General features: G+C 44.5%; 2 protein-coding genes across 2 annotated transcripts in view; one reads left to right on the forward strand and one right to left on the reverse strand.

Annotated features, from left to right (window-relative positions):
• Positions 1–280: 280 nt before the first annotated feature.
• On the reverse strand, positions 281–12222 carry ATP5PD (ATP synthase peripheral stalk subunit d). Its single transcript, XM_063459036.1, has 6 exons — positions 12122–12222; positions 8620–8750; positions 8211–8307; positions 6308–6379; positions 4261–4323; positions 281–466 (listed from the first exon to the last, which is right to left on the reverse strand). The coding sequence occupies exons 2-6, from the start codon at positions 8739–8741 to the stop codon at positions 335–337; spliced, it is 486 nt and encodes a 161-aa protein (XP_063315106.1). The 5' UTR covers positions 8742–8750; positions 12122–12222; the 3' UTR covers positions 281–334.
• A 259-nt stretch (positions 12223–12481) lies between these two features.
• KCTD2 (potassium channel tetramerization domain containing 2) overlaps positions 12482–15151 on the forward strand; it is a 43137-nt gene continuing 40467 nt past the window's right edge. The window contains exon 1 of the mRNA XM_063425418.1: positions 12482–12882. Coding sequence (XP_063281488.1) covers positions 12601–12882 — 282 coding nt within the window. The 5' untranslated portion in view covers positions 12482–12600. The remainder of the gene's footprint in view (positions 12883–15151) is intronic.

Here is a 15151-nt window from a genome sequence, read left to right on the forward strand (position 1 = left end):
ATAAATAGTCTGAAATACATGATTTGATACTGGATTTGAAGGACAGCATTACAGGTCATTGGATCAAATGAACCAAATATCCTCTTTAAGAGGATGTGATAGCATTGAATGTTCCAGCCTATTATGTGCATTGGCAGCTATATACATTTATGTTAATAACTAATAAAAGACATTTCACTCTATAAGTCCAGACATTGAAGTAGCTCAAAACACATGTTTATATTGTAATGAAGATTATAAGAAAACTGTACTGACAGGAACTTCAGGCTTACCACAAGAATACAGAGGAAAATACTAGATTTTATTTAGTCGTTAAGGGGGGATTCTCAATGTTTTACAAATCACTAATTGGCCTGTGTGGCCAGTACGCATGTTTTTCTTTGTCCAGTTTGGTTTCTGGGAATGCTTCGTTTACGTCTTCAATGGTCATCTGGTCAAAGGGGATCATGTTTCGGAATTTCTCTAACTGAGGATTAAATGAAAAAAATATCATCAGACAATGGAAATGATATAAAACCAGATTACAAATCCAGTGTATGTTTAAAAAAATAAAATAAATATTACACACACACTTTTTATTGGACAAACAGAATTTTTTAATGACAAGCCTGGGAGAACCTCCCTTTCTCAAGGCCATTTTGACCTTCAGACAACCTTCAAACTTCCAACAAAAAATTATCAACAGGAAGCTACCCACTGATAGGGAGAATAAAGAAAACCAGGGACCAGTCAATGCAAAAAACCTTGCTGCAAACTGTGCCAGCACATATGCACAGACAACACAGCCACACACAACAATAGACCCTACAGCATTAAAGGTTCATACTCCTGCACATCCAGCAATGTGGCATACATGATTTACTGCAGTAAATGCCACCTATGCTACATTGGGGAACCACACAGCAATTAAATGTTAGAATGAATATGCACAGACACTCCATTAAAACACTACAAAGAAGAATCATACTGCACTCCTGTGGGACACCACTTTACCGAGCCTAGCCACTCAATGAAGGACCTAAAAATCAAAGTACTGAAAGGGGGTTTTAAAAATACCCAAGAAAGAAAATCCTTTGAAGCAAGAAAGATCAAATTGTTTAACAGCAAGAATAGAGGACTAAATATTGATTTGGGTTTCCTGTCCCACTACCAACACTTTACATGAACACTCTTCCACATTATCTTACTGTTCTGTCATATGTATCAACACTTTAAAACACATTCCAATGATATGTTTATTCTATCAATATACAAAGTACTGTGCATATGCTTTCCCATACTCTTAGGCATGTATGCTTATATGTGTGACTGTGCATGAGTGCATGTATGTATATGCATGAATACATGTATGTGTATAGGTGTATGTGTACATCTACATATATATGGGTCTATGTATGTGTAGGCACACTTGTATGTATATTGTTGTATGCACTTGTGTATACTTGTACATACATACACACTACTTGTGTATATGTGTGCTGGATATAGGCCTTCAAGCATATCCTGTAACTCTTGGTTGGGAATCCATGTATTCTTAATATAAGTAATTATTTTGTTTTTACTCTCCCCTTCTAGCACCAACTTCTGCACAGTTTGCTTGTGTATTTTTTCTCTCATTTCCCCCCCGTCACTCTGATCTTCTCACAAGATATTTACGACCCTCCTCAAGAATGGTGTCTATTTTCTATCAAACCTGCGTCTCATCTCCACTCATGTCGCTTTAACCCCTGTATCACTACTCCACTTTGAATTCTCTGTGTCGTCTTACTCAGAAATGCTTTAGACTTAAAATTATTTAATGACAATCTTTCGGCAGAACCTCCCTTTCTTTTAGTCCAATAAAAAAGGTATTACAAGATACAAATTTTCTGATTTTTACATTTACATCACTGGACTAATACAGCTACAATCTCTACTTTAACATTATATATGTCTACACATACACCAAAAATCTTGCACTGAACGACTTTATAATAATATAGCCCAGTGCAAAGTGGCTTTGTAGTCTGACGCTGGACATCCTGATGCTCTACATGAGGACATCCAGAGTCAGTTAAATCCTAATGTGCTTGCAAAGCTCACAGAGCATGCATATTACCCCACTACGTCGGATGACGTCAGGTGAGGCAGAGCGCCAAGATACATCTGTGCTGGTATCAGGTAAGGATTTTTATTATTTTTTTTAACCCTTGCAGCTCCAGGGGAAGAGATCCCTCTGACAAACTTAAAGGGACACTATAGTCACCAGAATAACCACATCTAATTGCATTTGTTCTGGTGAGTAGAATCATTCCCTTCGGGCTTTTTGCTGTAAACACTGTATTTTCAGAGAAAATGCAGTATTTTCATTACAGCCTAATGATAACTCCCCATGTCAATCCTTAGATGGCTGTTAAAGGGGCTTGCTGGGGCAGTCCTGCCTAGTGTGCAGCACTGCCATTCAGTTTCTCCACCTTCTGCATGCAGACACTGAACTTTCCTCATAGAGATGCACTGATTCAATTAATCTCTATGAGGAGATGCTGATTGGCCAGGGATGTGTTTGAATTGTGCTGGCTCTGCCCCTGATCTGCCTCTTTGTCAGTCTCAGCCAATCCTATGGGGAAGTATTGTGATTGGCTCAGACCACCACTTCTGATTATGTCAGCAGACAGAGGCAGTTCACAGGCAAACAGGGGCAAAGGAAACAGCTGAAGACTTGAATAAAAGGAAGATTTTATTATATTAAGGGTGGCAAGAGCAGGTCAGGGGGGCTAGATGGTGGTTTTAACACTATAGGGTTAGATACATAGGTTTGTGTTCCTGACCCTATAGTGCTCCTTTAAAGGTACTCTAGCGACTTCCGTACCATAAACGTTTTGAGGGTCCTGATGAAAGTTTGCCGAGTCTTACTGAAACGTTGAGCAATAGTCTGAAAATATTTTTGTTCCCTAGAGTGCCACTTCTCTGATTAAGTGGATTATCTGCAAAATGTTGCACCAGGCAATAGTATTATGAATAGATCTAGATAGACAGAATATACTGATCAGCCACAACATTAAAACCACCTGCCTAATATCGTGTAGGCCAAAACAGCTCAGATGTGTTGAGGCATTGACTCCACAAGACCACTGAACATGTCCTGTGGTATCTGTCACTCAGACATTAGCAGCAGTTCTTTAAAGGGGCACTCCGGGCACCATAACAACTTCATATAAACAAAGTTGTTATGGTACCAGGAGACCCCCTGGTGTACTTGCCTCAAGTGGTAAACTGTTTTACAAGTCATGTTTTTATGAAAGATTTCAAAAAGCTGGATGCTGCTTGGGGGGAGGGGGGAAGTTGAGATTGGCGCTGGAGGCTCACTTTGCAGTTAAACCGTTCAAGACTGGAATAACCCTTTGAGGTAAGAGTGCGCCCAGGGGCTTCCTGGCACCTAACAACTTAATTTAGATTAATTTGTTGTGGTGTCTAAATATTCCACAGATGACCAACTGGATTAATATCTGGGGAAATGTAGGCCAAGACAACACCTTGAACCCTTTGTCAGGTTTCTCAAACCATTCCTGAGTACTTTTTGCAATGTGGCAGGGTGCATTAACTTGCTGGAAGAGGCCACTGCTCTCAGGGACCACCATTGCTACGAAGGGGTGTACATGGTTTGCAGCAATCTCTAGGTAGATGTCAGTACACTGGTTTCATGGTTTGTTTAGAATGTGATTAAAAGTTCTTGAGCTTACCAACAAAGCTCACCATAATTGAGCCCCTGCTTACATGTCCTTCCTCATTAGCAGATATGCTCCAGCCAAACCTCATATCTCCACCTATGACCCGATTCGCGCCTGCAGGACTTTTTCAAGGCTTCCCCTTCCCAATGGAATGCCCTCACTCCCAAATTAGACTCTCCCAGGTTCTGCAGCCCTTCAAAAACACTTTCGTAGAGAAGAACATAAGCTTACCCCTAGACTCCTTATCCTTTACGACCTTCCTCTGCTATCTCCCATCTACTGTGCTCCAGTCTCCTAAGCACCCCCCTCCCATCCTTTCTGGTATATACATATCATTGGATTCTTTCACTTCATATTTGTCCCTCATCGTTTTGGATTTTAAGCTCATTTAGGTAGGGCCCTCTTCACTTGTTTCCGTACGTCAAACACATTTGTCAGAAAAAAAAAATGTCTTGTTTATCTATTGTACAGTGCTGTGGAAAATGCTTGCCCAATATGAATAATTGCAATACGGGACAGTAAAGAATAATGTAGTGCTATTTTAATTTCTCACCTCCTTCTCATATTGAGAAACCCTAGCTTGAGATTCCTGGATGTAGATTGCAGCACTTTTTGCCTAAAAAACAAAAACAAAAAAACAAGTTAGAAACATGAAAGTACTTACACATTTTACTTAAAAGAAAAGTGACAAAAGAATATCGCTGACCTTAAAAAGGACACTCCAGACCCCTAAAGTATACGTGTATTAAAATGCAGAAATTGACACTTATATAAAAATTTTTATTTTTGTTGTGCATGAGAATTACAACAGTGCTTGCACAGCCACAATAGCTTTCACAAGTTCTATTTTCATTTGATGTAACAGAAACATGGCTTGGAGATATCTTGCACATTTTTTGTTTTTAGAATACTATGACATGCTAGGTTAGGTATGCATATAACTTCGAGTAACATGAATAAGTACACTTATGCTTATAATGTGATTTGCAGGTCTTGTGTTACGCCTAATAGAAATAAATTAAATTGACAAGTTTTTTTACACATGAGGCTTAAGACACAATAGCAGTGTGATAAAGTGGCATATGGAAACTTGCGAGTAAAGAAACGATTTTATACTACTAGATTTGCATCAAAGGGAGTTACTGTAGTCTGGAGCTGCAGTTTGTTAGCCATAGTACATTGTTATTATTAACTAGACAGTGCTAAAACATTGTTAACTTAAGGTAGAATATTGTCTAAGCCTACTGTTAAGTCTGATTAATGCTGGACCTCTAGGTTGACCGGCTTCAGTGCTGCAGTGGCTGCATGTTACCGGAACGTTGGGCGCTTGTGGTAGTGCCCCTGTTAGCCGATGCCCTCTGCTGGGATACTGTCAGTACCCGCTGGAGGTCCTCTGGGTGGCGATTTGACGCGATGGTTCTCTGGGCACGATGGGAGTTGTTGAGGTGGGTCATTGAGCCGGGATATGGCTACTCTCAGAATGGAGGGTGTTCTAGGTCTAACAGCTCTTGTTTTTGGCGGCACTCTTTTTTTCGCCGTTCTGTGCCGGTAGGATGGTAGTTTGGCTCTCCGCCGCCTTCCCGCATTTCTGGGCTGCTTCAGGGCTGTTGGTTCGCTGCTGTGGGTCGGGCGGCGGGGTGTGCAGCTTGAGGCAGGTATCGGTGTCCTCTGTCGCAGCCTAAGCTCCAATCTGAGCCAGAAGTCCGCAAGGATTTGTTCCAGGCTGATCAGTGAGCCCTGCCGTGGTGCATGGCAGCCCTCCGGCCGCGTGATCACCGCCATCTTTGGCGGGTCTCTCGGCCCTCCGCTTGATTTCCCCTTCGTTGCTGCTCTGTCTGGGAGGACTACCAGGGGTGGACCGGGATCTCCCCCACCGGTCCCAGGAAGGGGGGTTGCGGGGAACCCGCTTGTAGCAGTCGGTCCCCGGGCCGCTCCAGGCTGGGAGCTCGGCCGCCGCTCCCGTCCAGGCCTCGTGCCCTCGCGGGTATTGCCCGCCGTCTGTCGTCCACCCACGGTCCGCATTACCGGTTGACCGTGGGGGCTGATAGCCAGTAAGTCGTTTGGGGTCATTTGCTGCCGCTTATAGAGGATTGAGGGTGCCTTTAGATCCATTTTTGCACAAATCTGTAGGGAGCTTCAGTCAGGCACGTCTTCCCTCCATGACAGTCAGGCCCCGCCCCCGACACTTATATAAATTAACCTTGTTACACCACTCTGGCTGTCATGTCAATAAGACAACCAGTCCTGCTACATCCTGATTTTTAGCTCAGTGGAACTAAACAGGCAGCCAATTGCTTGCAAAGATTTCTCAATGAGCAGCATTAGGAAGTCTGTGATTGGACAGCCACAGAAAGTCTAGGCGGAGTTAGAAGGGGAAGGCTTTCTATGACTTCAGACAAAAGATCCACAGCTTTTGCATGCTGTTTCTGATATACCACCAATGAGCAATACAGAATTAAATGCATGCATGTTTTCATTGGAGGGGATATCTACCAAACTGATTTTTTTTTATTTTTTTTATTTGGGCAGAGGAGTGTTTAAAACATACAACAAATGCAATTCACTACAACACAGCAAATCAAAATGTACAAAGAACTTACAGAATCCTGCTCCTGAGCATTTATCTTCGCGGTCTGGGTATCCTTCGGCTCTGGGATACTAATAGCACCGAACTGCAAGACAAGAAAACACATTAATGTAGAACACGCTTTAGAAGTCAAGTTCCAAAACCTAGGATAAAGTAGGATTCACATAACTCACAATGCAACTCAATGTTATTCACATTGTGTGATAAAAATCAGGGTGTGGAAATTAACAGACATAATTTTACATGTATCGACTTTAAAGCAGATCACAATTGCTTTTGTTGGCATCAGAATACATTTTATTTTGGGGAAATTCATAAATCATGCATGTCCCACTACTAAAAACAGCCATATTTGTATTCTTCCACTGTTCAACTACAATGATATCCCATATGCATACCTTTTTCCCTAATACAACCTTTCAAGGGATTGCTCAGCCACGGTATTTAAAGGGCTATGAGCAGCGCTCACTTTGAGGCCAGCCAATAACAAAATTGTCTCGTAATGGATTGTGGGGAAAATGTAGAACTGATGAGGCAGCATGTTTGATTGGACACTTATACAACATAACCACTACAGCTCAGTGTACTGAATATGTTAGCTAGAATATTTGGGTGCCATTCCTCGGTTTTATGTCAGGCTGTTTAGAAATGGCACCGGGAGAACACACTATCTTCAGCCACATTTATAACGTGGAATTAAAGGGACACTGTAGGCACCAAGACCACTTCAGCTAATTGAAGAAGACTGGGTGCTGTGACCTTTTTGCACTTAGTGCTACAATGCGAAACATACAGACAGCCACTAGAGGGCTTCCGGAATCCAAACTGAGTTTTGGTCCATTATTTGATGCTGGACGTCCCCATGGACCTCCAGCGCCACATATTCCCCATAGGAAAGCTTTCCTATGGGGAGGGCTAATGCGAGCGCGGCTATTGCTGCGTATGCGCATTAGGTCTCCCCCGCTGGAATCAGGGTTTTAACCTTCAGCCCAGCGGGAGGGGACCATTCCAGGAGCCTATAGTGCCAAGAAAACGGGTATGTTTTCCTGGCACTATAGGATCCCTTTAACACTTCTGCATTAACAATGTAAATTTCAACCAACCTTTATGGTATGGTAGTTATTGGGTCAGTGTGCTGGGGAGGCAGATATTTTTGGTGTTGCTCTACAAATTGTATTCTAACAGTATTTCAGTATTCCAATTTCTGACCAATCGTCTCTTGGCAAAGAGTATATATATCAAGGGAGCATCGAAAATTGTTAACTCCAATCAATATAACCAAGCCAAGCTTGACACCAGATTAGAAAGAAAAAGTGAATAGGGAAAATGACTCAATCGAAATAGGGTAGTAAGGAAAAGATGCAACAAATAATTGTGGCCTCTGGTAGGAAAAACTCAATTAACTTGTTTGTACATTTGGTCAATCATGGGTAAATGCAGTTTTAACATTTTAGAAACAGGTGTTCATTAACCAGTTTATGTTCTATATAAATCCAAAAATAAACAATTAGTTGCTTGACTCATCAGCTGAATTAATGAAAACACAGCAGTATTCTTCCAGGTTGGCAAAGAGTTCCACTTGTACATAGTACTTGTAGGAGATTCCTATGTACATTGCCCCGGGATTGACTGGATTCCAACCAATCACATACCACGGCATGTTTATCAGTATAGTTAGGCTTGTGGAGTTTTCGAGAATACCCACGGTGGTAACTTTCAGTTATTCATGGAAAATTACCATGACTTGGGTTGCACACACTCAAACATTTTAATAAGTATAGCCAAAGCTTTGAAAAAAAGGTTATGATCTCAAACCTATTATTCCCTACCTTGAGAGAAAAAAAATAAAAAAATAAATACCTTTTTACATAATATACTATCATAACTCCAGGTCACGATTCTGACTTTACACATACCTTTTTCTCAAATTCGTCCACCATGCCTGCCTTGGCAATTGCAGCACGATAGTGTGCCCAGTCAATGGTTGGAGGCTTCTCTGGAAGGGATGTTAGCCTGCAGGAACAAAGTGACAAAATTAATATGATTTAGTCTTTCTTGCTACAGATTGTCAGCTTATATTTAAGTTTCTCCGTTTTGCTACATTTTGTAGACTCACTACCACATATTTTAATGTGATTCTTAAAAAAAATAAACATTGTGTTTTATATAATGAAAACAGCAAACATCTAAATATACATTTTATAAGGAGACGCTGATTCCAATCAAGCAATTATTTTACGATAGGTCCACTTTAATTGCATGTCACCTAACATTCAGAAACCCCAGCATGTAAGGATCACGCAACCCACCACAGACCAAACTCACTTTGCAGCTATTGTATCACTGCGGGTCTTGAGGGCATTGAACATTGCCTTTTGATTTGGGGGTACCCTCTCTGCAAATGCCATCCAGTCTACAGCTTTAACAGCAAATCTACGTCCTGCCATGGTTACGTTCTGAAAAAGAAAAACAATAAATACAAATACTGCGGAAAGAGCACTGAGTAAGCAGTACAAGAGCATCAAAATTGCTAATTACAAGGGTTAGCAAAAGTCGTGACACTAAAAAGTATCCTCATAATACCACTGCCACAAAAAAATATCACAATATTGCAAATGATAAACAGAGAGAATGAGGAGTTGCAGAGAATGGTACAAAATATTTTTTTTCTCAACATCATCGCTAGAGAATCAATAGTTAGCTCCAGATACACATGCTTAAAGGAACATGCCAAGCCTCTAAAGCACCTGAGCTGGTTTCCTCTCTCTTACTTTAGAGGGACAATCTAAGCAACAAAACATCTTTAGCTTAAAAGGACCACTATAGTGCCAGGAAAAAACTTGTTTTCCTGGCACTATAGTGCCCTGGGGGTGCCCCCACCCTCAGAGTCCCCCCTCCCGCCGGGCTGAAGGGAGAGGAAGGGGTTAAAATCTTACCTTTCTCCTCCTCCTTCAGTCTTCATCAGCTGAATGCGCGGCAAGAGCCGCGTGCGCAGTCAGTCCATAGGAAAGCATTCTCACTGCCAGTCCATAGGAAAGCATTCGTTTCTATGGACGCTGGCGTCTTCTCAATATGAAAATCACAGTGAGAAGTGCGGAAGCGCCTCTAGCGGCTGTCAATGAGAGCCACTAGAGGCTGGATTAACCCATATGTAAACATAGCAGTTTCAATCCTAGATAGACATGGCACCCAGACCACTTCTTTAACCCCTTAAGGACACATGATGTGTGTGACATGTCATGATTCCCTTTTATTCCAGAAGTTTGGTCCTTAAGGGGTTAAGCTGAAGTGGTCTGGGTGCCTATAGTGGTCCTTTAACAAAGAGGTTTTAGTGTAAAGATCAAGCCCCTGCAGTCTAACTTTTCAATTCTCTGACATTTAGGAGTTAAATCACTTTGCTCCAGCAGCCCTAGTCACCTCTCCCCTGGATTAAACTCACACAGCCTCCTTATTTATTACACAGTGTGCTTAATGTAGAGTTATTTATCTCCTGCACTGTTATTAGTCTGCTAGAGCCTTCTGTGTGTGTTTAAAGTTCAAGTACAAAAGCAGTAGATAGGAACTTCTAAAGTAAACAAATTGTGCTGTAAGATCTGATTAAAAAGTAAACCTTTTGTCCCCCCCTGTGGAGATTGTGGTGTGAGGCTGCAGGGGTATGATTAAAACGGATATATCAAGCTAATGTTGTTTTTGTGCTTAGAGTGTCCCTTTAGAAAGCAAAACAAAAAACCAAACACCCCAGCATTTTTATAAGGCATCTGTGTAGCCATCTGGCTGTCAGAGAGCCAATAGAGTGTTTACGCTCACTCAAGATGGAAGGGAGAGCTTCTCAATGATTAGCACTGGTTCAAATGCTCTTCAATGAAAAGTACTTCGAGCACAGATCAGGGATTGCTGCTCATGCACCCTGCCTCTCAATGTTTTTTTTTTTTTTTTTTTTTTAAACTATTTGCCGGCTGGCAGCAAATTTACACAAAATAAGTGAGATATCTTTCTCAGAATGCTCTGATTGGTTGGATTACAAACAAACTAATCAGAGTGCTCTAACTGAAATTAATTAGAGCGAGAAAGCCCCTGTAAGATCTTTTCCCGCCCTACAACCTTAGTCTGAGCCATGCCCTTGAAGGGCGAAGATGGATAATTTTATTGCATTACATTTCATTTCCAGCATTTTGGGGGTGATTAGGTTTTTCCTTTTTAATTTTAACAATAGCGATAGTACTTCAGGGATTTTCATTTGGCTTTTTTGGGGGGCTGAAGAAAAAAAAAAGATTTAAGAATAAAGAAGACATTCTAAGACATCCTAGTGAGTATAATTAATTTTTTTTTGTACACAGGTATTTCCTCCCCCCCCTTATTAGGGATGAGGGGTATGTGGGTTATTTGTTTCAGCACTGAGATAAAAAAGAGCTATAGACACCAGAACTACTACATTAAGCTGTAGTGGCTCTGGTGACAATAGTGTCCCGTTAATCTGCTGTATAGAGCACTGACTTTCAGCGATGCATGCAGCTCACCAAAAGGACTGGGGCCACTAAGAATGGCAGCATCTGACAAAGGGGAGCCCCAGTTATCAATTGATACTTCGGACTCACTGGTGTAAGCAGGGATTTAACCTTGCTCGCACAGCAATGACGGAATAATTATATCATGTATTGCTAGTGGTGTAAAACACAACATGAAAAAATTATCCTGGAATTATAAAAACATTTTCTTGAGTATCACATGTTGTGGTCATAGAAATGTAAGCGATTACTTCAACTTAAAATTCACACTTTAAGAAAACCCTGGTTCTAGATAGAGTAATCCTTGATCTACCGGTCCCCTCTCTCCCACCCTAATCAAAGAAAAAAAAAATGAAAAATACATACTCCTATGCAAAGTTCTTCCTGCAGCCTGATCCCTGCAAACATCTCTAGCAGCCAGGGGAGAAGATGTAGGGGGAATAAATAAGTGGTACAAAGGACGGTTGGGGAGGGGTGTGATATGCCTATTTTGGACAACTGTTGCCAATATGCAGTTTTGTGTTCTGATGACAGAAGTCTAATATACACAGAATTGAGATTAAATGACAACCCACAGTGGCGATGAAGTAAGAGGGGAAGTTACAACTCAGGCAGCACAGGGTTCATTGCTAAACTCTGTACATAGAGTCTCCAGGCACCATGACCACTTCAAATCATGAAGTGCTCATGTGGCTTAGAAGACACAATTAGAAGACAACCCAAAAACAGCTTTAAAAAAAACAAAAAACAGCCAATTCTGTTATTATTATATTATACTGAAAGTATTACAATAAGGCACGTTAGATATTACGAATTATTTTTATTTCGAATGCTCCACTGCACATAGGCATACCCACAGAAAATAAATAATTAAAAAAAAAAAAATATGTAAAAATTACAAGCTTACACGGTGTTAATCACTAACATATGAACTATCAGGAATGTAAAATGAATTAGAATTTTATTCCAAAAAATTAAGAGAATAGTTAACTTTCACAGTTTGACTATTTTTGACCTACAATTTAAATTCACCCTTGGTGAATAACCATCTGGGGGTGTATTTTTCACACTCCTCGCTGTTTACAATCTACTGATAACATATAGTGAATATGATCCCATTCTGATCCTGTGACAGACTCCCATCAGACAGAGCTGATAGGACATATCACACAGGGTCAGGCAAGAAAACCAAAAATAAAAATAACAAATTAGAGGGAACTCGAATAATATGTCATTCTGGAGCCTCCCATACACCGAGCTTGCTATAGACATTGATATTCCGCTATCCGTTTAGTAGTTTGACACCGAATTCCCCCTCTCACCTTGCCTTACCCACCGACCTCCAGATAGCCGGGTGACTGCAATGGCCGCCGATATGGACGTCACTCGCAACTTCCGGCAGGCCGTCCGACAGCCAACCAATGACAGCGCGGAATCCATAATGCCATCTAGCCAATCAGCGAGGCCGTGTCACAGCGCAGCCGCGTAGGGGAGGGGGGGTTGGCTAGATTTTTTTTCCCCACGTGACCGCCGACCAATAGAAAAGCCGGGCTGTGTTTTCGCGTCGTGACGTCACGTAATGAGATGTCTGCGGTCTGTAGACTAAGCTGCTGCTTTGGCAGCTACGTCGGAAAGTACTGTCCTCGCTTTACGGCGGCGCTAGGGTGTACCAATATGGGCGCTGATGGGGGGATATGGGCGCTCGGAAGTGACGCCATCACACCGGAAGCGCCTCATACTAGGTTCTTCGGGGGTGATGGCTCCGCCGCTGTCCCGGTGGTGCCCGGTGTAGGCCGACAACATGGCGGAGCCGCAGCGGGAGGCCGCTGATCCTGTGGGTTCGCCTTGCAGCCTGACTATCCCCGGCACACGGAGCGGGCCCCCCAGCCCAGGCCTGTGTCCGGGGCCCCGCTCCCCTCGCAGCCCAGTACCGCAGGAATGTGCCGGCCGCAGGGGCTCCAAATGGGTCCGGCTAAACGTGGGCGGCACCTACTTCCTGAGCACAAAACAGACTCTGTGTCGGGAGCCCAAGTCCTTCTTATACCGGCTGTGCCAGGAGGACCCCGACCTGGACTCGGACAAGGTGGCTCCCATATCTAACCCTGCTTCCCCACCCTCATATATAACCCTGCTCCCCCCCTCCTCATATATAACCCTGCTTCCCCCCCTCCTCATATATAACCCTGCTTCCCCCCTCCTCATATATAACCCTGCTTCCCCCCCCTCCTCATATATAACCCTGCTTCCCCCCCTCCTCATATATAACCCTGCTTCCCCCCCCCTCCTCATATATAACCCTGCTTCCCCCCTCCTCATATATAACCCTGCTTCCCCCCCTCCTCGTATATAACCCTGCTTCCCCCCCTCCTCATATATAACCCTGCTTCCCCCCCTCCTCATATATAACCCTGCTTCCCCCCCTCCCCATATATAACCCTGCTCCCCATATATAACCCTGCTCCCCATATATAACCCTGCTTCCCCCCTCCCCATATATAACCCTGCTTCCCCCTCCCCATATATAACCCTGCTTCCCCCCTCCCCATATATAACCCTGCTCCCCCCTCCCCATATATAACCCTGCTCCCCCCTCCCCATATATAACCCTGCTCCCCCCTCCCCATATATAACCCTGCTCCCCCCTCCCCATATATAACCCTGCTCCCCCCTCCCCATATATAACCCTGCTCCCCCCCTCCCCATATATAACCCTGCTCCCCCCTCCCCATATATAACCCTGCTCCCCCTCCCCATATATAACCCTGCTCCCCCCTCCCCATATATAACCCTGCTCCCCCCTCCCCATATATAACCCTGCTCCCCCTCCCCATATATAACCCTGCTCCCCCCTCCCCATATATAACCCTGCTCCCCCCTCCCCATATATAACCCTGCTCCCCCCTCCCCATATATAACCCTGCTCCCCCCTCCCCATATATAACCCTGCTCCCCCCTCCCCATATATAACCCTGCTCCCCCCCCCCATATATAACCCTGCTCCCCCCTCCCCATATATAACCCTGCTCCCCATATATAACCCTGCTCCCCATATATAACCCTGCTCCCCATATATAACCCTGCTCCCCCCCTCCCCATATATAACCCTGCTCCCCCCCTCCCCATATATAACCCTGCTCCCCCCCTCCCCATATATAACCCTGCTCCCCCCTCCCCATATATAACCCTGCTCCCGCCCTCCCCATATATAACCCTGCTCCCCCCCTCCCCATATATAACCCTGCTCCCCCCTCCCCATATATAACCCTGCTCCCCCCCTCCCCATATATAACCCTGCTCCCCCCTCCCCATATATAACCCTGCTCCCCCCTCCCCATATATAACCCTGCTCCCCCTCCCCACATATAACCCTGCTCCCCCCTCCCCACATATAACCCTGCTCCCCCCTCCCCACATATAACCCTGCTCCCCCCTCCCCATATATAACCCTGCTCCCCCTCCCCATATATAACCCTGCTCCCCCCTCCCCATATATAACCCTGCTCCCCCTCCCCATATATAACCCTGCTCCCCCTCCCCATATATAACCCTGCTCCCCCCTCCCCATATATAACCCTGCTCCCCTCCTCCATATATAACCCTGCTCCCCCCTCCCCATATATAACCCTGCTCCCCCCTCCCCATATATAACCCTGCTCCCCCCTCCCCATATATAACCCTGCTCCCCCCTCCCCATATATAACCCTGCTCCCCCCTCCCCATATATAACCCTACTCCCCCTCCAACCCTGCTCCCCCTCCCCATATAACCCTGCTCCCCCTCCCATATAACCCTGCTCCCCCTCCCATATAACCCTGCTCCCCCTCCCATATAACCCTGCTCCCTCCCCATATAACCCTGCTCCCCTCCACATATAACCCTGCTCCCCCTCCCCATATAACCCTGCTCCCCCTCCCCATATAACCCTGCTCCCCCTCCCCATATAACCCTGCTCCCCCTCCCCATATAACCCTGCTCCCCCCTCCCCATATAACCCTGCTCCCCCCTCCCCATATAACCCTTCTCCCCCCCCTCCCATATAACCCTTCTCCCCCCGCTCCCATATAACCCTTCTCCCCCCGCTCCCATATAACCCTTCTCCCCCCTCCCCATATAACCCTTCTCCCCCCTCCCCATATATAACCCTGCTCCCCTCCTCCATATATAACCCTGCTCCCCTCCTCCATATATAACCCTGCTCCCCCTCCCCATATATAACCCTGCTCCCCCCCTCCCCATATATAACCCTGCTCCCCCCTCCCCATATATAACCCTGCTCCCCCTCCCCATATATAACCCTGCTCCCCCCTCCCCATATATAACCCTGCTCCCCCCTCCCCATATATAACCCTGCT

The sequence above is a fragment of the Pelobates fuscus genome, chromosome 6 (genome assembly GCF_036172605.1).
Source record: "Pelobates fuscus isolate aPelFus1 chromosome 6, aPelFus1.pri, whole genome shotgun sequence".
Taxonomy (NCBI): Eukaryota; Metazoa; Chordata; class Amphibia; order Anura; family Pelobatidae; genus Pelobates; species Pelobates fuscus.